Here is a 27,469-nt window from a genome sequence, read left to right as displayed (position 1 = left end):
CATCTCAACATATTATCTTTTGATAGCAACTAGAGAAGTAGGAATGAAACTACTGCAACCCCCAACTTCTGCCAAAGCTTCTGAAGAATAAACATTTAATGTTTGAAAAAATCACATAAAATCCAGGAATAGCAACAGGGTTGTACTTTCCCATGTCTCCCCGTGCAGGTCCTCCACTGAGCTGGCCAAGACCATCCCTGGACCAAAACTAGATTTGAACCTAGGAAAAGAATTTAGACAACCTGTTTCCACTAAGAGTTATCCAAGTTGCAGGGCCACTAACTTGTCCATCTACTGTACTAAAAATAGATTACTGGACTCCAGGCAATAGTTGTTTCAGATGGTCTCTTAAACAAGAATCTCACCACCTCTTTATGATTTGTTCAAAGGAAGGCAAGAAACTATACAGCAGACTGTCCTGGCAATTTTAAGCCACAGTTAAATTCAAAATCTGAACTGTAGCAATTGCTGTGTGGTAGAACATGTGCTTTGCATACATTAAGGCTCAGATCCAGTTCTCAATAACTGCAGTTATAAGACTGATGGGAGTGAGGCTGGGAAAAAAAAAACTTTTTGAGAGAGAGACACAGAGAGAGAGAGAGAGAGAGAGAGAGAGAGAGAGAGAAACCTACTGTTAACCAATGTAGGTGTGATGGAATGGAATTATGAAGGCCAGGCTCAGAGAGACAAACATTTTCTTAGCTCGCCAGAACTGCGTGGGAGGAACAAGAGGATAAGACTGGTACCTCCCTGAGGAATTCACACTGTTGTAGCTGGAGGAGTTTGGGAACTGGGGTTTTAGAGTCTGGGAAGATTGATGTCGGGCCTAGCCCAAGGAACTCCAAGAGACAATGCCAATTCAGTCCAGCTATGTTTATTAGCTACAACCTCTAGCAAGAATCTTCCCAGACTCAAACCCCAGTTCCCAAAGTCCTCCAGCCACAACAGTGTGAGTTCCTCAGGGAGGTGCCAGTCTCATCCTTTTGTTCCTCTCACGCGGTTCTGGCGAGCCAAGAAAATGTTTATCTCCCTGAGCTTGGCCTTCATAATTCCATTCCATCACAGTAGGTAATAGTAGGCAAAATGGGCCAATGGTCCACCTTGGTAAAAACACATCAGTACCTTCAGAGAATTGTACTTCCTATTTTTGCAATTCTACAGGCTCACACATCCAATCTGAGAAGACTAAAAGCTAATGTGGAACAGTGATTAGAGTAGCAAGACTAGAATAAGAACAATCTGAATCTAATCCCTAAAGTTGGGGAGCTTAATGGTGACCAGTTCTAAACCTCATAACAGCTGGTCTTATACAACGTACTAAGCCAAAGTAAAAGATGCTGCTTTGTAGCTGAATGTAATGTATAGATCCAGTCGGAATCCACTATAGATGCATTAAACTCCACTTGATGGCTTTCCACTGTCCCAAACTAAGAATAAGGTAAGATTTGGAAATAATATCTGGGATGTCTTCTTGTTCCATAACAGAACTTTGGCATTAATAAGGAGAAACAGATGCATTCTTTTTCAATGTTTAATGCTCAACAGAAAAAAAGTGCAAAGTCATAACAGTATTAAATCATCACCAACATTACAACTATAACTATCCGGGGCAAAATAGACTACCAAATCCCACCTGACATTACTCACCAGTTAAAACATCTACTATAGCCTTTGAGATCACCTACTATAGCCATCTTCAGCCTACAATTGTGCAGATCTCACATTGCAGGTCAAACGAGTTTCTTCTTCATTTCACTTGCAGAACTGCAACATCAGGCTTACTATAGTTAAAACCAATGGAGCAAGTTAGTTACTAGTATCTCCACCCTTGCTGCTTTCAATTAACTTAAATCCCGACGCATTATTAATTTCAAGTTCTGTGTTATAATGAGAAGCATGCTTAGATGAAAACTTCTGTTCCAAAGGAATTTGCTTCCAAATTAGGTTTGCAGCAATATGAAGTGGAAGGGTCTTCCATCCTTTGGAAAAAAAAATTGCCTAAGCATATATTTTTATTAAATAAAATATATCCCTCCAAAACTCCACATTGCCCACTTTCAGTAAAAGTCTGAAAGAAGAAGTTTGAATAAGACCTACTATGAACAATATTGCTGAGGTAATAGTAATACTTTCTTTAGTGATCAAAACACACATTTAAATGGAACAGATTTGCACAAGTGCATATTTATATAAAGACCATCAATCACCTTCATCGGTTTTGCTCTTTGTGGACAAAAACTCAAGCATCAACCCAAACCAGGTTCAGTTGTAGATGTACAAAAACTAATAGTGAAATCAACTTAAATTATAAGTGCCAATCCATTCATTTGTGTCACAATTTAAGCATCCATTTATAAATTCCGTTGAAAAGAACCAGTCCAATTAGTCCACAGCACCGAAGACCTCTATTTAAGATCCCGACAATGTTGCCACTCGATAAGCCCATAAAGTAAAAAAGTGGATGAAAGAAAAATGAGCTAAAATGGGTATGTACTAAGCCATATAAATAAATTCAAAAATAATTACTAGGACTTGCAGAAATGCAGTCTAGCCACATCACAATGCAAGACTGTGGCTGGTGAGCTGGGTGGCTGTTCATGGTGGATGGGCAACGTTCTGCTCTTCCTTTCTAAGGTTCTTCTTCTGTAATCCCAACTTGAATTGCATGGCCTTTCAACGGAAGACTGTCCTCTAAAGCTGAGCACAAGACCCATTAATATATGGTAGCTTTATTCTTGTATTTGATGGATTTCATAAACTAGACCCATTTAGAGAGATTTGAACTAAATCTGTACGCCATAGTATCATTTGCAGCAAGGAGATTATTTTCATCACCAGCTTATGGGCTTTGGTTGGTTGCTATTAAAACAAGTAGACCGGGTGATGGACTGTTCTTAATTTAGATTTAAAATGTTGGCTTTTCTCCACACCGAACAAATCATAAATCACATAACTGAATGCATTTGAAGTCACAGGGCTTATGCTAGGAACGTATCTCAGTATCTCCTGGATATGCTGATCTTTGATATGCTGAGAAAATTGCTGTTAGAAAATAGTCACATTTTAATGCAATTTCTCTATTCATATTTATTTGCCAGCATCAAATGCTGCTCCTTTAATACATTTAAAGTGCTGAAGTAGATTCCAACCTCTAGCCCCTTTATAAAAAAGGAGCTTATGTCCACTGGATCTAAGACATTGCAATCCAGGTTCATGGTGAATGCATTCTCCTTTGCGACCCAGCCAATTCTAAAAAAAATGGAGATGTGCAAGAATTGTGCTCCATGTAGTTCCTATTAAACAGAGTAGATAGCTGCTCCTGTGGCTTTAATTAAAGTATGACACCTTATTTTAGCAACTGAAGCTTTTCTCATGCTCTTTAACTCATGAAATATGGAAATGCCTAAAAGTGAGAACCTAAATCCTTATAAAACTGGCATTATTAGTAAAACATCCTCATTGTGTTCTCCATTTTGCAACAAGAGTGTAAGTATGCATGTGTGTTTTCGTGTGTGTGCAAGAGAAAGCACAAATGGCACCAGACTAGAAAGGCCAATGAGCTGGCATGATACAAGCAGTCTCTTTTGCTCCTATTTGGTCACTTATTTTTAAAAATGTAGCTGAACAAGAGTTTAGAATTCGATCATCTGGAACATAAGCCACAAATTTTTGCTAATAGTGTGTACAGTTTAGACCTGTTTTGCATAAACTGCAATCATAACAAGCCTGTCTTTATTCCTTAGGTTGTTAGTAAGTTTATTCTGGGCAATCCATGTGAATCAGTATGATTTTGACTTAAATGATCAGTCTTCTGTCATTTTTTATGGCTGCTCTTTTTAAATTCAGTGGAAATGGTGATTATCTTATATTCACTTAAATTCTTTCTCAAACAGAAACAAGGAAACTACCCAAAAAAAAACACAAAAACCCTCTTTCAGAGTCCACAGCAATAGTAAAATGAAATCTAACATAATTTAAGCAGAGAATGCTTCTAAAAATATTATTGTATCAGAAAATGTATATTCAAAACCATCAGTTCATTGTTAAGGGCAAAATTATGAGAAATCCCAATGTTTAAAACTCAACGATGCCACAATTAAGCTTCTAGGCTTAAAAAAAAAAGCTTGGAAAATTTACTTTTTAGAACCAGGGTCCATCATCATCCTCTTCCCCCTCATTCTCATTTAGGTAGAGAAGGGCAATTTTCTTTTCATCAGAAATCACAGATCTTTGGTCAACCATTCTTTGCAGTTGCACAGTTCGATCAAATGTTGACTCCTCTGACTTCTGTTCACTTTCCGTGTCTTTGTGGACCTCTTTCGTGCTGTCTTCAGGTTGACCAGTATCTGTTTCTTTCCTATTTGATACAAGAGTAGCATCTTGTTCTCTCCCACCCACTTTGGTTATGTCCATCTGGAAGGTAAAGGATGTTGCTTTCTGTCCTATTTTTATTTGCCCGATAGATCTGCTGTTTTCTGATGGCTCATCTGTTTGAGACAATTCCATACCACTGACTAGTTTAATATCAGGACTATGGAACACCTGCCCAATTTGAGTTTCAACAGGACTCAGCTGAATGTGGTGTGTTGATCTGCTGATCTCTGTGGTACCTACTTTTTCTAAGGTGTCTTCCTTTGAAGAACTGATTCCTGAAGATTCCCAAACGGGATCTTGGTACACAATGTTGTCATGGCTCTGGACTTCTTTATGCCCTAATTTAATATGATTTACTGACCCTTCAGAAGAAAATACCTGTTCACTGAGCTTTTGGTGCTGTTCAGAAATGGGCCCTGTAAAAACAATTTGCTCACTTACAAATTCCTTTGGACTTGTGGTACTATGCTCAGATCTGGAAAAAGGCCTTTCATATATTTCTCGTTCAATATGTATTTCTTTTGGATCTATTTGAATGTGCCTTATTGATGTGCTGACTGCTGCTGGATCTTTCATCTGTGAAAGGAAGTCCCTGCTATTATTTGATGACAAGTCTGAAGTTGATCCCTCAAAAATGGTTTCTTCAACAATTTGTTTTGAATCCAATGTGATATGCTTCACGGATCTAGTATCACTTGAAACCTGTTTCTGAGTAGGACTTTCAGGATTACTCACTTCCACAGATTTATGAACAGGGCTTCTGTAAATTATTTTTTCTGTGGTTTGAATTATTTCAGGACTCAGCTTGATTTCCTTCATGGATTGACCTGTATCTGCTGATGCTCCTGTTGTAAAGTCAGCTGTTCCAAACTCCAGAGTTTCAGAAATAGGACCTTCATATAAGACATGCTCAGTCTTGCGAATTTCAGTTGGACCAACTACAACATGCCGGACACGTCTGCTGATATCAAATGACTCTTTAGAAGGATATACATCTTCTCTGTTACTGGTTTCTTCTGTGGTCCAAAGTGTGGAAGAAATGTCTCCTTGATTTTTTTCATCACAAGTTTCTGGCTCTTGTTTTACATATTTATCAAAACCACCTTCATTTGGTGAATGTTTGGGCAACTTTATCTGATCAGTCACTTCACCAAGCAATTCTGTACTGAACTGGTCAGAGTCTATTGTCTGGGACAGATTAACTTCTGCAACAATAGTAAACAAACCCTCTTTTTCGGGGTGCTCTACTTTTTTAATATCTACTTCCAGGCTACTAGAATCAGCTTTGCCCTCTTTTGTTAGCTCACAGAGTTCCTGTTTCACATGTTCTGGAAGTGTTTCTTCAAGCTTTTCTAGTGCCTCTTTCAACTGATGTTTAGGGTCTTTTGACTGTTGAGAAAAAACCTCTTTTATTGACTGCTGAAACTCATGTGGAATTTTAATCTCCTTCTCAATAACTACAGATTCAACATGGGCCATCTGTTCCTTTGGGGGTTCTGCCTTTGAAATAGAGGGTCCTGCATCTACACCAATTACTTGGTAAATCAATTCTGGTGAAGCCACACTTTCTTTTATCTTTGTTTGAGACCCTTGCAGAAATTCATCTTGCCAAGAATATCTAACTGTTGATTCTTCTTCAATATGGATTTGGCCATATGTAGGGCTTTCATCCTGTTCATATCCAAACGGGTATTCATCTGGAGTGGAAACAAAGTACTTTTCTTCATCAACTACGTCGTCTCCCTCAGATACTTCTTCTACATGCGACACAATCACACTGGGTCGTTTTTGCTTAACGTCTCCAGGAACGCTTGTGGTAGCTTTCTCTTTATCACTATGATACAGATGTTCTGTCACATCAGGTAAGGTATCTTCTGCTTCCTCCACTTCGAATGGCGTTGAAAACTCCATTCTTTCATCAACTATAGTTACTGGCTCTTCAATTATCTCAACTTTAATAGTCCTTTTTGCTTTGTCTTCCATTCCTTTCATCCCAGCATTAATTATATCTTCTATGACATCTTCAGCTAAACCTCCTTTACTATCATCCAATACTTTTTTAATATCTTTCTTTAAGAAACTTCCCAATTCAGACTTATTAGAAACATCAAGGTCATCTTCTTGAACTGTAGACTCTATACTGATCTCAGTTTTCACTTTTCCATCCTCAGAAATTTCTTTCTTTTCAAAGGAAGTTATTTTAGGATCAGGAGGAGGTCCTGCATCAGAAGATTTCTGTACAAAATCTTTAAGAATGTCAGAAACAATGTTCGCTGCTATACTTTCAGTAAGCAAAGTATCCATTTTAGAGTTTTCTTCTTTACCTTTCATTAACTTGTCTTCCTTTCTGTTATCTTTAAAGACATCGTCTTCCACTGTATACTTTTTCTTACCCATGTCTTCCTTAATTTCAGACTTCTTTTTAAAAGTTTTTTCTACTTCACTCAATTTCTCACCAGTCTTAATGGCAGAATCTGTTGTTTCTTTGGCCAATTTTTCCTTTTGCTCTGCTTCTTCTAAAACATGTTTTTCTTCTTTCAGTGGCTTCCTCGCTTTGATTTGTTCATTGATCTGAGCCAAAATTCCTTCTCTGGTCTCATATATAGTTCCTTTGGCAGAAGAACTTGAGCTGTAAGATAGAGATGGAGAGATACCTACTTTTGTCCTGATACTTTCAGAACTAATTGGTCTTTTCATTTGTTTCTGAAGAATGGCTGATTCCTTTAAAGCAGACACCATACTTCCCGTCTCAGTTGTCTTTTTTTCAGGCAACGTTCTTTGTTGAACTTCACTTTCTCTGCTCATACGATAAGGTGACGTAAAGCTTTGTCTTTCTCTTTGTCCTATCAGGCTTCTTTCATGAGTCACAAATCTTTTGGTAGCTGTTGAAGGATGCGGTTCGAACCTAAAGGGTTCTTTTGGTAGCCCTTTCTCAGGAAGAACTGCCCGCATTCCAGCACTTTTTGTTCCCAAAGAAGAAACCACAGAACTGCTAATATTTGTTTGAGGGGATTTATATCTTATGTCAACATTTTGGATTGCAGGAAAAGGTCTCTTTCCTTTCTCTGGTTGATAAGCAAAGTATTGGTTGTTATACTCATAACGCATGTTTCGGTCACCTGCCAGGAGATAAATAAAAATGGCTATTAACACAATGTACTTAAGTCATGTTCAAACACAGGAATATACATTAGGCTTAACTCTAATCATAGGCTTAACCTATGAAAAATAGGTCCTCTTTGCTATCAGATCTATTCATTTTTGCATCTCTTTACAAAACAATAGATGACAAATTTGGACTATAAGGCTTTATACTTGCTTCAGTTGTTACACTCTTTATTACAATAAATTGCCAAAGTAAATGAGATTTGCTTCTGCCTAACAAGCAAATGATATTTCCACACACAAAATGAAATGCAATTCCATGATGCATATTCAATGTGTAATTATTACAAGAAATTTACAAGGAAGCCATAGTATTCTATGCTCTAAAGTGCACATTTTTAATTTCTTTCAATCAGTTGATGCAGTGAAATCCACTACATAAAACAAAACTATATTCACACTACACTTACTTATGTAACCCAAATGTAATGATAATTTTATAAATTGCTATGATCTTTTATTTTGTGTGATGAATCCTACAACTCTTACTATTTGAATTAGCTACATAGAATAACCTGTTCTCCTATTTACCTTTATTCTCTTGATATGACTGTGGCCAGAGGCGTTTACGGGGTGGGGGTCAATGCGAGAAAAAAACAGGAGTGACCGGGTGATCAAAACTCCATCCTTTTTTAAATGCATTGTGTGCACATAAAAAGGGGGCAGGGTTTTGATCACCGTGGTTGTGCCCACCCTTTTGATACTGTAGACACTTCCCACATGGACACCCCTGATTGTGACTACAACTTGCCATTCTTCAGAAGCCAGATGGTGTCCTGCTCTTCTCCAACAATTCTAATCTTTTCTTTTGCTATTCTTTGGGCTTCCAGCTTCTCCTTTGGATCCTTCCTCTCTTTCCCTAAAGCCCTCATGAAAATCCAACTTTTCGATGAATCCTTTGGGTTAACTCTTTATTTCCTTTATCCAATGAAACAAAGTACAGTGGAACCTCTGGTTACGAACGCTTCTGTTCACGAACTTTTCGGGTGATGACCAGCTCCGGCCGCAAAATTTTGCTTCGGTTTGCGAACTCCTCCTTGGGTTACGAACAGGATCCGTGGCCATTTTCCCGCCCGTGACACATGGTCCACGGCCATTTTCTGCCCCTGACACATGGTCCACGGCCATTTTTCCGCCCCTGATATATGATCCACGGCCATTTTTCCGCCCCGACACGTGATCCGTAGCCATTTTCCACCCCTGACACGTGGTTGTAGGGAGGGGGACTCTCCCTCCAAGCAATAGCCGCCTCCCTGTCCTCCACGCCAGAACGGATTAACGGTAATTACATTGAACCTTATGGGAAAATTTGCTTCGGGTCGCGACCAATTCGGGTCATGACCAGAGTCATGGAACGAATTAAGTTCGTAAACCAAGGTTCCACTGTACTTGCATTTACTTCCCCCACTGTTCCTGCCTTCTAATCGTTCTCTTTCCCTGGTGTTTTTTCCTCCACAAAAATTATTGTAAGCACCTTGGGACAGAAATATGAAATATTTTTGTTAGCTTGTTGACTGTGCATGAACATGTATGATCATGGGGCAATGCAGAGAACTTCCATTCCACCTTCTGACCAGTGTAAATATTAAAATCCTTTCTGGATTGCTGAAATTTCACATTGCTAAAGATATTCAAACATATCTTCAAATATAAGAACTAAGAATTTTATTTTTTAAAAATAAGAAAAACAGAATGGGGATCATCTGGTAATTAAAATCTGTGCAGCTTTTTCTGTGATTCCATAACATTATATGTAAAATCTCTGTGAGTAGTTGCTGGTTGGGAAAAATATATGGCCAAAGGAACAGGTGCAGTTATGTACCAATAAGTCTTCGGTATGATTTCCAATTACAGGGGAACCTCGGTTTACGAACTTAATTCATTCCGTGACGCTGGTCGCAGCCCGAATTGGTCGCAACCCGAAGCAAATTTCCCCATAAGGTTCAATGTAATTACCGTTAATCCGTTCTGGCGTGGAGGACAGGGAGGCGGCTATTGCTTGGAGGGAGAGTCCCCCTCCCCTACGACCATATGTCAGGGGCGGAAAATGGCCACAGACCACGTGTCAGGGGCGGAAAAATGGCCGCGGACCACATGTCAGGGGTGGAAAAATGGCCGCGGACTGTGTCACGGGAGGGAAAATGGCCACGTATCCTGTTCGTACCCCGAGGCGGAGTTCGCAAACCGAAGCAAAATTGTGCGGCTGGAGCCGGTCGTAACCCAAAAAGTTCGTTAACAGAAGTGTTCGTAACCCGAGGTTCCACTGTATGTTTCTTTTGACCATAAAAGAAAGCATGTTTACAGTTACAGAGTATTTTTTTACCTACTCTGGAGTCTCCAAGCACTATCAGGAGCTGGTATTACCTAAGTAAGTTGAGATGTTGATTCTAAGGAATAGAAGCTGTTTCTCTTTGTTTAAGATTCCAAAATTGGCTAAATTAGGCAGGGAAAAATAAATAAGTTGTCGAACAAGCATAATGTTTCCGGTATTGGCTTATCCACTCTTGAACTTTGAAGAAGATGACAGTTTATGATGACACACCATTTGGGTATCTTCCCCCATTGTTCACCAGCTGCCAGCTTCTGGTCATGAACCCCTGTCATGTACCAAATCTCTACAAGATCTCCATCCTGGAACCCAGGGTTTCCCCATACCCCTTTCCACTTAGGAATCCTTCATCCAATTTTTAAACCTAGATGCAATTTAAAAAGTAGGCATTAAACCCTTGGGGGGAAAAAACCTCTTAATCTTTTTGTTTTATCTCACTGGCTGTGTTGTAAAAATAGATATAATAAAGGATCCATCAAGTCTTGGCTTCCCAACCTGATGCCTTCCAGATGTGTTGGGCTTTGAAATCCAACCTATCTGGAAGGCACCTGGTGAACATGGACAGATGTAGCTTCCATGAATTTGTCTGATTCCTTCATAAAATCATCTAAGTTTTCTTACACTCTATGAAATAATGCCTTTGTTTTGGCTTCCCTAAAACTATTGGCAGATGTGGGGGGTCTGTGAGGGGACAAATGATGACACGTGCATGATGATGCAGTTACACAGATGCTGCAATTGACACAAGTACATCATTGTGGCATTTGTGTGTTATTGTGTGTATGTCATCACTGAGGTTTGCTGCATGGTGCTTCTTGCAAGTTAATGTCATTGCTCCCACCCTAATTTCTAGTAATGCAAAAGTTAAAAATAATTCATTTATAGAGTGTATCTAACCATACAGACCTCCATTAGTTTGAAGGAAGCAGTAATGATGTTGACGCATCCCTCCCCTTCTGCTCTTAAATGCATTCATGTGTTTTCATAATTCGTACCTTGTGGTAATTTTTTCCCACGTTCTTCATCCCACACCAGAATCCATTGATTACTCTCTCCTTCCAGCAAAGCTCTATCATACATAAAAACAAAATTTTATTAATAACAAATTAAAATGAGTGTGTCATGTGGACTGTGGTCCAGTGCAACATTCAATGTTCTTAATTTTTCCAGTGACGCTTGTCACTGTGTTCCTGTGAGCTCATATTTCTTCTACTACAGAAGTCTCACATAAGACTTTTCACCTCTCTTCCCTTTGGGGCACTAATTGTTCTACCTGTGCCATGAACAGAATCAGTCTTGATTAACTTTAACCAGGGTTTATAAATAACTTTCACTAATCATGTTTTTAAACTGATTTAAAATTAACCACAAGAAATCAAGAACATTCACTCTTCCACACTGTAGCATTTCCAGAACCAGAAGGGAATAGATCTTACACGTCTACCTACTGAATGAATGAACACAGCATGTAATTGAAATTCTGTCTTTCACATTCAGTTTTTTTTAAATGGAATTGGAAGGATGTGGAAATTTTACACACTGGGATAGTGATCATTTAAAAAAGTATCATTTTTTTTAATGATACTGGGATAGTATCGTTAAAGAAAGATTGAATATACAAATTAAGCTTCATGTCACTATTGCAACTATAGGAATTGATACAGTACATGGATTCTATGGAAGATTTCCTGTTCACCTGTCGCATCTCCAAAGTAGAGTTGGAAAAAATCTCTGGATAATTCAGGCAATCTGGGTGATCAGTAACATTAGAAGGGAACGTTCAATAGATCTTGTTCATCATAAGTCAGCTTCCTCTATTGTTAGAATTTCTTTTTCAGTATTAATTGCTAACCCACAGTGGGCTCATGCTCTGAAACAGAATTTTTTAAAAAATGTATCCTTTGAGACTTTTTAATTGTATTATGATAGATAAAAAAGGGTGCTTAACCTGGTTAAGGTACAATAAACCTGTCCACCAAAAGGACTGCTGGTAAAAATGTCTTCATAAGGAATGCTAAAGTTGAGACTAGAGCAGTATGGAAATTCTCCTACAGCTGCTATTAAAGGTTGGGTTCATTCAAGACAGCGAGAATTTTAAACTGGATAGTCTCTCAAAACGTTTTCAGTTTCACTCTGCCAAATGCTTTGAACAGATAATACAGGATGGCTATCTCAGCTCTATAAGGAGTTCATCTGGAAAAGTCTGATAGCTGGAGTTTTGCGTTCCTGGAAAGCGATATGAAATTTAAGTCATTTGCCTTTAAAGACACACAACATTTAGACACAGAGGAAATCTTACTTATTCAGTTTGTTCTGAGTTATGCAACAATAATGCAGTCAAAGAATTTCATAGTAATCAGTTTAATAACCGCTGCAAGAATTGAAACGTCTAATAAGTAAAATGCAGTGGAAGTAAATAAATGAATAGCCAATATCCTGTGTTGAATACAGTGATTAATCTTCTTTCCCCTCTGGAAATATAGATGTATTACGGTATACTTTTTTTAAAAAAGTGTAGGCTGTGTTTAGAAGCATCGTGATCATGGGAAGAGCTCTCTATTCTGTCCCAATCAGACTGCATCTGGTGTATTGTGAGAACTGCGATAGCTACAGATTAAGAAGGACTTTGACAAACCGGAGTACAAGACCTATAAAAACATTTGAAATGACTACTTAGGAAGATGTAGAAGGTGGAACAGATGTGTTCTCTGTTGCTCTAGAACGGTGATGGCGAATCTTTTGGGCTCAGCATGTCAAAAATTCGGAAAATGCCTAACTTGACTCTGCTGGTGTGTCATCCCCCTGCCCCCCAAACAAAACAGAAACAATTCTTTACCTATTCATTTATTTTTTAAAAATACAGTCCAATGGTGCTATGTATTATATAAAGAAACGTCCAATAATTACAAAAATGAAATACGAGTAAAACAAATTCAGTTTCTTTGGTAACTCAGCCAGGGAGAATAGTTGTTGTCGGGTGTTGGTAAACACTGGTGTGTCACCCAAAGCTTCATGGCATGTCACCTTTGGCACACGTGTCATAGGTTCGCCATCACTGCTCTAGAATCAGTGGATGAAAATTGCAGGGAAGTAGCATTTGGAGCAAATTCTCAGTATTAAAAAATGGCCAATAATGGAACAATGCCTTGGATAATAAATCTTGACTCTCCAGACATGATTTGGTATTTAGGAACTTGCTTACAACAGAAGCTTGCAAAGAGGACAGGAACAATTAAGTTGCTATATTGTAGACAAGACAGAAGCTATCTACACACTGATCTACTAAAGGCATAACATGGAAATCAATTCACATGTGTATCTATTGGCTCCAGGATTTAAATTCTAGGCCTTCTCCTCTTGCCTTTTCTAGTTAAAGGATAATTTCTGTTCTCTTCACAGGCTTGAGACTGGGAAACATGTAATGTAGACATAACGGTTCTGACTACCCTAGGAATCACTGGTTCCTGCCTCACCAGCTCGCATTTGAGATGTCATTTCTCACTGGAGAAATTTGAGCAAACGCAGGGCAGATCTCTGTGCCAAGATACTTTATTTCTGTTATTCCAGCAGAGTTAAATATTATAATGGGAATTCCAAAGTAGCCTCTTGATGCAAGTTTCAGCAGCTTATTCTGAAACTAGATTTCTTCCTATCTTTGGACTTTTCTTCTCAAACTACATGCGAGAGCCCTGGTCATATTGCCAAGTAATCTACAAGCTTTGGGATAAGCTCGCTTTAAGAACCTGGGTTTATGATTTTTCTTCCATGTCTTGATTTTTGTTTTCATCTATGAGGATAAAGAGAAAACTTACGTCTTCTCGTTCTCCCCAAACTGCAGTGTTACCCCCACGTCTCCATGCAAGAACTATTACACTCCAGAAAAACACATTGGAAGGTCTTCTCTAACTCCTTCTCAGCTGAAGTCCCTGAAAGCCTTAACTATGATGACAGAAAGCAGGAATGCAGGAAGTTTGACTAACGATTGTTGGCTGCTGATAAAACAACAGTTTGCGCAGTTGCCAGAGCAACACAGAAGTCACTAAAAATAAGTCCCAAACAGTGCACTCGCTGTATATGGCCAAAGGGAGCCATACACATCTTTAAGCTAAATCTCAAAGCATTAGACTAGAAACAAGTCACGCATTAAAATAAAATGTTGAAAATAAAAACCACTTGACAAAGACAAAAAGGAAAGGCAGTGGCTTATTGGTTCTGATGTATCTTTGGTCCAATTTCTGAAATGACTGTTATGATGCTCATCATCTTGGGGAAAAGTACAAAGGAAATCAGCCATGTTTGGGGATGTTTTGAAGCAGTTTCTGGAAGTGTAGCCTAATTTTGTGGGTGGGTGAGTTCTGAATAATTAAAAAGGGTGTTTGCATTAGGTTCTCCCATCAGTACAAGCTGATACTGAGAACAATTGAAGTAGAATGTGTAAAGAGGCCTTCACTGAAAATGAGCCTCTTCTACAGGATACTGGATGAGGAAGATAACACAAATCATCAGCACGAGGAACACCTTGGAGAAAAGCTGAAGAACCAGAATCAGATTTCAGTATTCTGGAAGTGGACTTCTAGCTCCTTTTTTGCCCACCAATGAGTTTTGGCTGCTTATTTCAGCTGACACTTGTGTGCTTCACGTCAGGCAAAAAGTTTTGGAACATGAGTTTTATCACCAGTGGCAGGCAAAAAAGGAACAAGAGCTACCTTCTAGGCCTTTCTTGTTTTGCTCCCTGTGATGTTATCATTACTGCTGAAATTTATTCTTCAAATAAGGGAAAGGATTCCAGAGCTGTATGCAGTTCTTTCAGAAGGGCTAACTGTATTATGAAGTCACTGGGAGCCACCCAGTAGAGGAATACATTGAATTCAAAGTAAATAAGTTATTATTACAATGAAAACAATAGGCATTAGGATTCTCCCACATAGGGAAACATGGAAACATTTTATTGTTGCTTCAAAGGGACCAGAGATTCTTTTACAATGCCTTTTTTATACTTAAATGTTTCCAGAGATTATGTTAGATGCTAGCAGAGAACAGCAGCAAATCTGGCATTTTAACCAGATGGTCAACTAGCTTTTGAATTTTTTTTTCATTAGCAAAGCTTTAAAAAATTCACATCGTCAACTGTGCCAAATTTGACAGGCAAATCAACTTTAACTAGGAATATCATACTTTAACATGCTGCAGTTTGTAAGAATTCAATGTTAGAACAGGAGTGGTTGATTATCAATTAAAAAACAGATGGATATACATGGGCAACTTTTAAAGAAAATATTTTATTCCAAATTCCACTATACTACTGTATTTAATACAATACTATAAAATGAAACCCCACACAAATGGATAGACTAGTGTTTCTCAACTCTGGAAACTTTAAGATGTGTGGACTTCAACTCCCAGAATTCCCCAGCCAGCATGGCTGGCTGGGGAATTCTGGGAGTCGAAGTCCACACATCTTAAAATCACCAAGGTTGAGAAATTGGTAGAGACAGTGTGGAATTCTGTTTTCCAGACTTTGAACACCAATTATTATGTAGCAGCACTAAAGTTTCTAGATAACAATTGAGGCCTTTGGATGTGATGGGACTTAAGGTCTACATTCTCCAGAAAAGACCAAATCAACTCTCTCACCACCATTAATGTATCTAAAGACACAAGTCCCCAAATACTTCCAAACTGCACGCCTGCCATGTTAGACAATGTACAATTAAGAGACCTGAATTTCCTCAGCCAAATTACCAGAGAATCCCCATATTACCTGGATTAAATTCCAGTTTGTTTTCACATTCCCCCTTGCACCTCAATGGTCCATTTCTAAATTGCTTTCAAGCACCTGCTTATGATCTCATACTTAATGGTGAGACCTTTTGTTACTCCTCAAGACTTTTTTTTCTTTTCCTTCAAATTCTGCAGAAATTTCATTCCAGCAGGAACCTCGAAAACCTGTGTTGAAATTTTGGGTAGTGTAAAGTGAGGTTAAGCTCCCCATCCGCCCGTGTCTTTCTAAAGTGTAAAAAGATTCTTACCTGTAAGTTGCAATTTCAAGACTGAGAGCAGCCTTCACCTGCAGGAGTTCATGGTAATCCTTCAGGTACCCTGCAATGGACATGGTTAAGAAGTGCTTTTCTTCTTCAAGGGCTTCAATTATCATCTAAACCAAAACACAGAAAAAAATCACAAGTGTTGGCTGGATTCTTACATTGCACTAAATCATAATGTTATTTATTTGATTGTGGCTAAGCATCATTCAGATTTGTAAGCCACGTTTAATGACTTGTTCAAAAAATCGTGGGTCAAATAAACCACAACATGTGACTCATGAGTCTACTGGTATGTGGGAATGACCTTGGGAGACAAGAGGAAGAGCCTCCGTCTGAACAACCAGCGTGTAAAAGGTGGCTCAGCCCACAGAAGGAAAAGGGGCATGGGAAGCATCTCAGAAGGGACCCTCCCTAGTTTTCTGGAGAGTAAAAGGAAAGGAGGGAGAAATACTTTCAGTCTTGCAAGGTTCTGTTAATGTAACCTTACAATAAAGCTAGAGTTAGTATTCATTGTTGTGCTTCTTGTCTGGACTACCTTGCAGGAGTAACAATGAGTGAGCTCAAGGACCAATCCCTCACAATGTCAGAATTTCTACAGCACAGAAGTGAAGACCATCAGGCACTTTCTCTCATGGAAGAACCCCAGACAAGGCTACTTCCCATGTTCATCTCTGCTGAATCAGCAGCAGTTCCTTGCAATCTTCCTTGCAAGATTGATGTTAGCCTTACCAGGTAGACCTGATAGGAATCACAACCAGATGAGCTAATCCTACTTTACTGTAAGGCTACATTAACAGAATCTTGCAAGTCTGAAAGTACAAATCTCCCACCATCTCTTTTACAGCTTGATAAAGCTGATAAAAGTTAGGAAGGTTCTTTTCTGAGTTTCTTTCTCTGCCCATTACGCAACTGCAGGCTACCCCCCTCTTATCTGATTGTTCCCTAGGCAGCATCTCTCCCCCCTGTCTCCCAAGGTCTTTCCCACATACTATTACATCAACACCCATGTGTAAGCTGGCTGGAAATGGTTATGGTTTAAAAAATCTCTTTACAGATTTCAATCCTTTCCTGCACTGTGATACTATGATAACCTGATATTCTGTTGTTTGTGCCAATCACAGCCCCTGATCGGTTGATGCCACCTGCTACTTTACATCTCCCACCCATTCCAAAAAAGCTAGCACCAATTTCCTTCCTTCCTTCCTTCCTTCCTTCCTTCCTTCCTTCCTTCCTTCCTTCCTTCCTTCCTTCCTTCCTTCCTTCCTTCCTTCCTTCCTCCCAGCTCTAATAGGAATAGTAACCTCATGGAATGTGTTTCATGAGGTCACTATTCCTACCAGGGGAATCTTCAGCCTTTTACACAGCCTTAGGAGTCAGCAAGTGCACACAAACATGTGCATGCAGGAGAAAGGGAAAAGCTGCAGAGGAAAGCCTTGGTGCACACACGCTGACTTGCTACCAGTCCTCCCTTTCTAATTACTTATTTTTTGCTCCTCAACAATCTCCCTTTGAACTCAGCAGAAGAGTTTCCAGGAAAAGTGAAAGGAGGCACAGCACTGATAACAATTCTGGGAAACCACTGATCTTCTGTCCTGCTGCAAATTCCACCTCCCCTCCAATTTCCTTTAATGAGATTCCCAAGTTAGACTCTCCCATTGAATGTAAAGGGAGATGACTGCTTTGGGCCTGGGAGAAGGAAGCACATGAGGTCCTTTTCTGCTGTAGTCACTGCACTGAAGAAAACACTTATTTTCAGCACAGGGGAGAACTTCACCAGCCTTGCTGCAAAGATGCAGTAAAAGGACTGTTTTGTGGGAAGTGATTTTTGAAAGTGACTTTCTTTTCTTCTTCCCTGCCCTATAAAGCAGGATAGAAAGTGTATGATAGGAAGTAGGAAAGGAAGAGTATCGATGCCTTTGAACTCTGGTGTTGGAGAAGACTCCTCAGAAGACCATGGACAGCCAAGTAAACAAATCAATGGATCATTGAACAAATCAACCCAAAGTTCTCATTCAAGGCACAGATGACCAGGCTTAAATGATCCTACTTTGGACATATTATGTGAAGACCCAGCTCTCTGGAGAACACTCTGATGCTGGGAAAGGTGGAAGGATAGAGGAGAAGAGGATGACCAGCAGCAAGGTGGATGGACTCAATTATAGCAGCACTGGGTGCACTGTTGGAAGACCTGAAAGACCAGGTTAGGGACAGATTGTCCTGGACAAAAACCTATCTATGTGGTTGCTAGGAGTAGAAAACAACTTGATGGCACGTAATCAATCAATGACAGGGACAGTAGGAAAGCACATCATTGGGTTTGCAGAAAGGGCCGTAATCTTAGGGTTTGTCTCCACTTGATATTTATCACAGCATCCTCCCATCCTGACAAACCCAACCTTCCCTCTCAGTTACACTACCCTCATCTCATCTTCAGCCCATGAGTTAAACAACCCTATGTTATCATTTTGTGTATTGGACTAAAAGTAGTCTTCTTCCTTTAAAGCAGTGCTTGTCACATTTGGCAACTTTAAGAGGTGTGGACTTCAACTCCCAGAATTCCCCAGCCAGCATGCTCTGTTCCGGTCATTCACCAGACGCATCTGCAGCGGTTTCTCTCTTGCCCTCTCCATCCGCGTTATGTTTCCTGAGCTCCTTTCATATCCATCACCTCTCCCACCCCTCTTTTAGAAACCGAATTCTCTCTAGGCTTCCCACCAGGGACAGGAGTGGAAAGCAGACCTCGACCATTTCATCTGGAGAAGAAGAGGGAGACCGTATGCACAATTCCATATTAGTTCTGCTCTGTAAGCGGGTCAGTGGGTGTCTTTCTCTACCAGCTAGCCCTTCAGGACTGTGGGGTCCTGCAGACAATAAGGGATGTTGAATGGAGTTTTTGTCAGTTTCTCAGTATTTGTCAATTTCAATCATTTCATTTCCCCCACCCTCATTCAGCTAGTCAGTTTCACTCACTGTTTCTCAACCTCGCAGCTTGAAGATGTGTGGACTTCAACTTCATGCTGGCTGGGGAATCCTGGGAGTTGAAGTCCACACATCTCCAAGCTGCCAAGGTTGAGAAACACGGTTTCACTTACCCTGCCTCCCTCCTCCCTGGTACTATTTCTCTCCTGGTGTTCACAGGTTTCTTCATTTCACATTATTTTCACTTGGACGAACGCTCAAATGGGGGTGGGAGAGGAGCAGACCTATTAGGTTACGGAAGCCCTAGCAGAACCCCAGAGCCAAGTTCGCTCCCTCTAGTGCAGGACCCTACCTGGCAGGTGGCTGGTGACATGCTGAAGGAAGAACAGCAGCAAAGCCAGAGAAGTAATCACGTTGCCTATAACAACTGGCACACTCATAAATCAGCTCCATTCAGGAGTGACTGGGAAAGTCACCACAGAGGACAGGGTAGGAACTGGCAGGAGGGCTGGCAAACATCTTGGCAACATTTTTGCTGACAAGGGGAGGGGTGGACAGTGCTTTGACTCAGTAGTGGGAGAAATCCGTTGGGTTCATTACTACTGAGTTGAAAGGGCTCCGTATGCCTCGTCAGGGAAGTACGAAGGGGAGACATAATGGAGGCCTTAAAATATCTGAGTATCTCATGCAGACACTAAGAGAAAGAAGACAGAACTGAAACGGTCTGCAACCTATCATGTCACTTCCAGAAGTGGCATTCTGCCAATCCAGACAAATACAATTCTGCCTCTTTCCATTGCAGTGCATTCTCAGAACTGGCCATTACTTTTGCTCATCATGCACCTACAGGGAGGCCTCGTTTACCAACTGCCTTGTTTAGTGACCGTTCACAGTTACAACGGTGATGGAAAAGTAACTTTACAACCAATCTTTGCATTGATCACCTTCGCAGGTCTGTAAAGCAAAGGAAAGCTGAAGTCTGATCATAAGCACAGTTGCAGTTTTGCTTAGTGACTGCTTTGCTTAGCGACCAAGTCCCAATTGGGGTCGCTAACCAAGGATGACCTGTATTAGCACTTGCATGGGAGTAAAAGTATGCATTAATAGGAACAAAATGTTTTCCACAGGAAACTGGGGTAGAGAGCTGAATTTAATTAACTTTCACCTAAGTCTCACAGGAATGGCCCTAATCACTTTAGTAAAAGTATTGGTAAAGGTTGCTTTGCACCAGGGCACAGTTCCATCCTTCCTAAAAGATGTTGAGGATGGAGAAACTCTCCGCCCCTTCCTCATACAAGATTGTAGAGGCCATCCAAGGTGACTGGTGGCATGGAATTCAGAAGAAAGCAAAGATCTGCTTTTTGTAATTCATTTCCAAAACATGCTGCCAAAAGGCCATTAACTTAATGACAGTAAAATAGGAGAACCGAATTACAGTAGATGAATTTATGGCTTTTCAGCACAGAGAATCCAGAGGCAATACAACCCTGAATGCCAAGGGTTTGGGAGAAGCAAGGGGGATAGCTCTCGCCTTCCTTCCTCCCTGGGGGGTTTCTCAGAGGCACTCAGTGGACCAGTGAAGGAAGCAAAATGTGAAAGAAACAGAACGTTGATGTAACCCAGCGAGACTTTTCATACGCATGGTTATGTTGTCTCAGATGCCACGCATGTCAGCAAGAGACCAAAACGTACTCATCTGATGTCACCTGAGGTCCACACATCTTTGGATCAATGACCCCCCCAAATGCAACAGCTACCACATATAGAACCAGTTTGGTGTAGTGGTGAAGGTGCTAGACTAGAAATCAGAAGACCTCAGGTTCTAGTCCTCCTTTAGGTGTGAAAGCCAGCTGGGTGACTTTCGGCAGTTCCTCTCAACTCAACCCAACCCAACCCAACCCAACCCAACCGGTTGTTGTTGGGGGGAAATGGGAGTGGTCCACTTGAGTTGGACAAAATGAAGCTGAAATATAAATCTATAAAGCTTCTCACCATTGTCTACAGCTGCGATGTAGACATATGCTTATCCAGACCATCACAGAGATGTATTTATTACACTTTGCTAGCTTACTTTTCTACTCAATGGTACAGGTGTCATAACACCTGTCTTTTCACACTATGTACAGTTGGCCATCCAGGGGAAAAAACAGCTGATTGCCATTCCATCTGACCATTCTCTGGTGTTTCACTGGAGCCAAAAACACTGTAGAATAGTCATGGCAGGCTGCCCTCCGTGAAATTTAAACCTGGCCATGCTATTCTCAGCGGGGAGGGTGGAAAGGGGGTGGCATGCCTTATTTTCCCTCTGACAGAGAGAACATTTTGTCCTGTGCTTGGACAGTGGAAGCCAAATGTGAGCCATTCTGAACCCTCCAGTCATTTTGTTTGGCTTCATGGGACAAGATGGAATAGGTTTTCAGGCTGAATTGGATCCCCCACCATGGCTTGAATAAATGCATCTAGGCCTGTAGCAAGGGGAAAGTAACAGGAACAAGTGTCTACAGCAGTGTTTCTCAGTCTCGGCAACTTTAAGTTGTGTGGACTTCAATTCCCAGAATTCCCCAGCCAGCCTGGCTGGCTGGGGAATTCTGGGAGTTGGAGTCCACACATCTGAAAGCTGACAAGATTGAGAAATGCTGGTCTACAGGGAAGCAAGTGGTCCTGAAGATCAGAAATGCAGTTATGAAAGATCAATCATCATTGTGGTTTAAAATTTAAAGGCAGCAAAGAAGGTATTATTTTAAAGCCTGTGCAGAAAGGTCCACCTATAGCTGTGTCATCTCCCCATTGCTACCACCATCACCAGCCCAGTAAGAATTGCTCTGGGAGCACTGGAAGCCGTGGCATAGGTGGAGCAGCTTAATCACACTATTAAGATATCCTTAGATTAAAACTTTTAAAGCTTCTTGACCCTATCAAGTGCTGAAGACCAAAGCCAGCGACGAAACCCCAAACCACAAAATCCAGCAATTACCCTAAGCCAGTTGACAAAGCATGGCTAAAAGTAGATTTAAACAGTTCGATTTGCAATTCTACCAAGTCCAGCGCCTTCTGGCCAGTGAACAGGGGCCCTGAAAATGTGGCCATTGAAATGAGAATTATAAATAGGTCAGTGAAGGGCCCTTAATCCCAAGCAAGGGTTGGGGGGATGAGCCCAACAACCTGCTGAAGAACTACACCCCCTTTTCTCCAGGGGACAAGAGGCAGCCTCTGCTCTGGGTCTCACTGGGGCTGAGCCTTTAATAGATGGCAACTGGCAGAAAGGCTGCGGTTGGTGAAGTCTGCTGACATTCAGTCCCATTTCAGCCAACGTATACCGGGTACTGATAAATGCCCTACCTATAAGGAAGGGGGTCAAAGTGTAAACTTGATCCCTCACCTTATTGAAGTGCTTGGTTAAACTCTCACTATCCCTGGCCACATGGCTTTAGGGGCAAATTACTCCCTCCGCAGCCATCCAGCTCTCTTGAGTTGAAATTCGGGAATAACGTGGACCTATTTTATCAGGCTGTTGTAAATGGTCCTGGGATAACATACAGGAGGTGCTTGAAGGAAAACTAACTTTACTGCAAAATTGGTTCAGAGCCCTTCAAAGGGTCTGGCAAGGAAAGCAGAACTGGTGGCTTTGGAAGAGGGGAGTCGCCTTTTCCTACCACCATTTGAAAAAGAAAAACCTGGCATAAGGCGAAGGTCTTTCCGGGCGGCCAACCTGCTTTCTGCAAAGAGCAGCCGGGGGCTTCTGGGGATTCCGGACAGAGCGTGAAAGTTCCGCCCCAGCCTCTCGGCGAGCTCCACTGGCGCTGCGCACGGAGGCTCGCGGCTCGCCCGACCTCCCTCGGTTCCTCACCTGGTACTCGGCGCGCTCTGCGCCGTGGCGCTCCTGCTGCGCCAGGCGCTCCTCTTCCAGGCTCTCGCTCAGGGCGCCCAGCTCCTGGCAGCGGTGCTGCAGCTCCTGGAGGTGCCGGCGGCTCTCCTCGGCCTCGGCGCGCGCCTTCCGCAGGTCTTCTTGGCCAAGGCGCCCCTCGAGCTCTTGCAGCGCCCGGAGCTCGGCCTCGTAGCGGTCGAGGCTCCGCTCGCAGCTCCAGTTCAGCACCAGCGCGTAGTCGTCCTCCAGCTGCCGCCGGTCCGCCCGCCGAAGCTCGGCGCGGCGGGCCGGCAGCAGGGCCGGCAGCTTCGCCGGGCGCTGCCTCCGCGCCTCCTGCAGCCGCTCGTGCTCCCCCAGCAGCTGCTCCAGCAGCGCCTCCAGCGCGGCGCAGTCCGCCCACAGGCCCGCCAGCTGCTGCTGCTGCTGGGCCAGCTCGGGCTCCAGGCGGCGGCGGCGCAGCTCCTCGGACTGCGCGCCCAGCCTCTCCAAGCGCGCCAGCTCTTGGCGCAGCGCGTCGCGGTCCAGCTCGGCTTCGCCCTTAGCGCGTCTCAGGTCGGCCACCACCCAGCGCAGCTCGACCACCTCCTGCTCCCGGTCCTGCCAGCGGCCGGCGCGCTGTTCCCGCCCGCGCAGGGCGGCCAGCTCCTGCGCCAGGCACCGGTTCTCCTGCTCCAGGTCGCGCACCCGCGCCACGTACAGCCCCAGGCGGGCGTTGAGCTCCCGCAGCTCGCCCTGCTCGTCCCACTCGTCGCGCTGCATGGCTGTCCCTGGCTTTCCGAGCGGCCTGAGCTAGACGACGGCCAGCCAGCTCCCAGCCCGGCCGGAGGGTCCTCCTCTCCTCCGAGGCGCGCCGCTCTTTGCCCGGCGGCGACTGCTTGGGCGTTTTGGAGACGGGACGGCCAGGAGGGTGGGGAGAGCGCCCGGCCGAAGGCGGCAAAGCAGCGGCCTCTGCCGGCAGTTTTCGCCCCTGGTGGGGCCTCTCTGGCAGCAGAACCCCCAAGTCCTCCCTCCCGAGAGATGTTGGCGTCGGCGAAACATCTCGAGCCGCCCTCCCTGTTGCGCCCACCTACAGAAAGGAATGACCTAAAAGATGTTGCGGTGCGAGGCGGGAAGCACGCTTTCGCACATATATCATCAGGATGGGGCGACACGTTGGATCGACGTCCCCCTCCTCCCCTTTTACGTCTGTGCCTTTTTTTCCTCCATTTTTTAAGTCCTTGAAGTTAACAGTCCAATAAACAGGAATGTGTTGGGAAAGCCAGAATATTGAAATAGTGGAAGGGAAGAGTTTACGGCCTTAAATGAAAAATATGGATCTGATTTCTTAAATTGAAAAATACGAATCTGTGTGATCGTTCCCAAAAGTGAACTCCTCCACGCGTGGTGCCTGTCCAGAAATAATCTTTCTGATACTCCCTTCGGCTCAGCTCTCAGCCTCCTCCTCCCCCTCCTCCTGCTGTACTTGGTGCCATCCCTATTTTTGGACTTCAGCTTCAGCCACTCTGCAGGATCAAAGGGAGAAGATTGGGGGATGGCTAACCAAACTTCCTAGAAGAATGCAACGGGCTTCTTGTTCCTGCAGGCAGAGAATCAGAGAGCAGGTCACAAGCCATAAGGTTTAAGGACTCCCTTCAATAATACTCAACAATCCTGATGATTTCATGCATCCATGGATCTCACCTGGCACAAGAATGAAGGCGGTTTGTTGTTGCCCCCTCCCCCTCCTCCTGCTGCTTCTAGCTTACAGCCCTGGGATCTCCAGGTGCTTTTCCATCCAGTGTTGGTGCTTCCATCCAAATGCTGCTGAGCTTTTTCAAGATTTAAAAAGGTTAGCCTATCATTAACTTGGGTACTTTTTAACGGGTCCAATGATGAGCTATCCCAGGAAAGACCTAGTGAAAGAAAAACATGAAATACTTTTGAAGAAGAATTTTTTTGGGAGTGTGTGATATTTTGCTGCACGGGCCAGGCCTTTTCTCCCGCAGTTGGTGTTTCCAGAGAGCACTACGACATCAACTCTGCCGTAGCTATAAGTGCATATATCATCCCAACAGGACATAACAGCTTTTTCTGCCCCAAAGAAGCCAGAGGGAGAAACCAAAGAAATCACAGGAAAGAATTCTCTTCCCTCCCTAGTTTATTCCAACTGAAGAAATGATTTTTTTGGGAGAGGGCTGGTTTGTAAAACATGGTTACTTAAAACTCATCCATGGATATATAGTTTGCAGTCAAACTACTTGTGGCATTTTTATTTGCTTGTTATGTTAAATATTAAATAAATAGAGCCCAGAGTCACTCTACAGTGAGATGGGGGTGACAAATTTGAAATATAAATAAATATAAATAAATATTTATCCTATATACCCTACGTAAACCAAAAGACCCAGTAGCCCAAGAAGAAAAAGCAGGAGTCATCTACAACATACAGTGTAAGGACTGTAATAAACATTACGCAGGACAGACAGGCAGAAGACTGGCAGAGCGCATCCACGAGCACCAATGAGCAGTCAGAAGACACGATGAAAACTCCTTAATCTCACAACACATGGACAGACTCAGCCATAGTTTTAACTGGGAAACTGTCAGCATTTTAGACCAAGCTAAATCCAAATATGCAAGAGAATTCTTGGAAGCCTGGTATTCAGACAAGGCAGCCATTAACAGACACATAGAGATTAACAGCATGTACATACTATTCAAAAGAGACAAAAGACCAGAAGATCGCCTCACCAGCAGTCAGTCACCAGCAATCATCACCCAGATAAGCCAAGGTCACCACCAGGCACACAATCAAGCAGCAAACATATGCCAATCAAAGAAGTGCCAGAGGAGCAACACAAAAAAACCCCACCCTCACCAGCACTGGCAAGGCAGGCCACAGCACATAAATAGAGAGCAAACCCCATCCCATTTCAGCACCGAAGATGTTACCTAGCCAGGTAATGAAACGTTTGCAAGAAAAGAACCAAGCTCAGAGGACCCCAAGGACTCCACAAATATAAATAAATATTGTTAAATAAAATAAATAAAATATGTTAATATTAAAATTAATAATTTAAATACTTTAAATTAAATGTTTTAATTTGTTTTATTTTAAATATTTGCATATTTGTAGTTTGCAGTCAAACATTTGCTGCTCAAATGGATTGGGCGGGGCGGGGGGGGCAGGGAGAGAAAGTGTCCATAATAACCAGAGAGTTGTTTAAGTTGCACTCTTCTGTTATTATTAAAGCAAGCATTCAAGGCAAAATAGGTACTAAAAGTAAACATTGTATTTAGAGCTGTTATTTTAATGGAAGAGGTCCAGTGTTTACCATCTGAACAATTCGAAAGAGAGATTCAAAAAATTCTAAAGAAAGTATATATAGAAACATGCTATGGGTTCCCACTCCCTGGAGGAATATGTGAGTGGGGCTCAGAGGATATTCTGGAACAGCAACTGGATTCCTATCCTGTTATCCTTTTGGGAACCAGTTAAGGTTGTGCTTTTCTGCAGATCCTTCCAAGAGGAGAGCTTTGTGTAAGGCAGGCAGCATTTAGCAGGCTTGGCCAACACGAGTTGTTATGGTGGTGTTGCTAGCTTGTTTTTATTGCTCTAGACTTGTAAGCCACCTCAGATCAGTTGAGCAGGAGATATATAAATACCTAACCATAAACTCAAATAAAAATAAAACAACAGTAATTCTCTGAAGGCTGAATTCTCAGTATGAAACAGCCGGTACAAAGAGGAGATATGTAGCTAAGTCCAGAAAGACAAGACAAGGTGAGAAAGAAACTCTAGATTGACTCTCTTCGGTATAAGAGGGCAGGAAGGAGAAGCACTGACAGGCTTTCAAAATTCAAAAGTCTCTATCAGTAAAAGAGTTCTGGCATTTCTGGTGGAGTCTGTTTCCTGACCTGGTTTTTCTGCACAAATTTGCACAGGTGCATAAAAGAAAAAGAAGCAATTTGATCACCTATATGACTTCCCAGTTCACTCAAAGTTGCTATGTTAAATGTGTCTTGTGACTCATGTTATGCTAATAAATAGAAATTATACTAATAGGTGATCTTTTAAACACCACTGCTGCTCCCACAATGATAGAGTTAGGATAGCTAGGTGGCACTAAATTACATTATAAATACATCAGATATGGCAATGTCTTAATTATTGAGTTCCCAGAACAGCTCAGAGATCCAGAAGGACCAAGGCCACTTTCTATATTTGAGAACCTTTGGCCATTATAAAAATAAAAAATGATGATGCAAGGGAAAAAAATACCAGAAAGTATCCTCTTCCAAAAACGAGACACCAATGAATATGTTTAAGTATTAAAACATTATATCATCTAAGACTCTGTCTGACCTTGGTGTACAGGCCCAACAGCCCTCTTGCCTCTTCTCAGTTGGCCTTCTGCATTTCCATCAATTGCAGTTTCATTCAGGAAAGAGGAGAAACTCAACACAATGTTGCTTCAGAAGCTGAAGAGATTAAACAGTGTGGATTCTGCCACATTCATGTTTAAATGCATTTACCATATGCATTTTAGCAAGCCAGTCGGAGTGTCCGTGTGTGTGTGCGTGCGCATCAACACAGTCAAGGTGACAACCACAACCATGGAATTGAAACCCTGCTATCTTGACTTTTTTGACCCCCTCTCTGCAGACACCCCTGAAGCCAGCCATTAATATCTTAGGTGGCTGTCAACCATGTTGTTGGTGAGTGAACAATACTTGTGAATAAGACACAAAAGCTTTAAAAGCTCATTTATTTTATTTTATTTATATGTCACA

At 42.1% G+C, this 27,469-nt stretch overlaps 1 protein-coding gene across 1 annotated transcript; it reads right to left on the bottom strand.

Annotated features, from left to right (window-relative positions):
- Window positions 1-1,506: 1,506 nt before the first annotated feature.
- On the bottom strand, window positions 1,507-23,615 carry SYNM (synemin). Its single transcript, XM_007440270.3, has 4 exons — window positions 22,679-23,615; window positions 15,898-16,022; window positions 10,864-10,937; window positions 1,507-7,493 (listed from the first exon to the last, which is right to left on the bottom strand). Exons 1-4 carry the CDS (start codon window positions 23,453-23,455, stop codon window positions 4,141-4,143), a joined length of 4,329 nt encoding a protein of 1,442 aa, XP_007440332.3. The 5' UTR covers window positions 23,456-23,615; the 3' UTR covers window positions 1,507-4,140.
- Between the last annotated feature and the right edge of the window lie 3,854 nt (window positions 23,616-27,469).

The sequence above is a fragment of the Python bivittatus genome, unplaced genomic scaffold (genome assembly GCF_059951505.1).
Source record: "Python bivittatus isolate LINGU-HERP-01145 unplaced genomic scaffold, Pbiv_v1 ctg000210_np1212, whole genome shotgun sequence".
Lineage (NCBI taxonomy): Eukaryota > Metazoa > Chordata > Lepidosauria > Squamata > Pythonidae > Python > Python bivittatus.
Note: the sequence above shows the minus strand (reverse complement) of the source record. Positions and strands in the feature narration are given on the sequence as shown.

Excerpts from the sequence above, each read along its gene's own strand:
- SYNM (XM_007440270.3), bottom strand. The coding sequence starts at position 23,455 with ATGCAGCGCGACGAGTGGGACGAGCAGGGCGAGCTGCGGGAGCTCAAC. Across the intron at positions 16,023-22,678 it reads CAGAGCGCGCCGAGTACCAG|ATGATAATTGAAGCCCTTGA; the intron begins GTGAGGAACCGA and ends GTTTTGGTTTAG. Across the intron at positions 10,938-15,897 it reads CTTGAAATTGCAACTTACAG|AGCTTTGCTGGAAGGAGAGA; the intron begins GTAAGAATCTTT and ends TATGTATGATAG.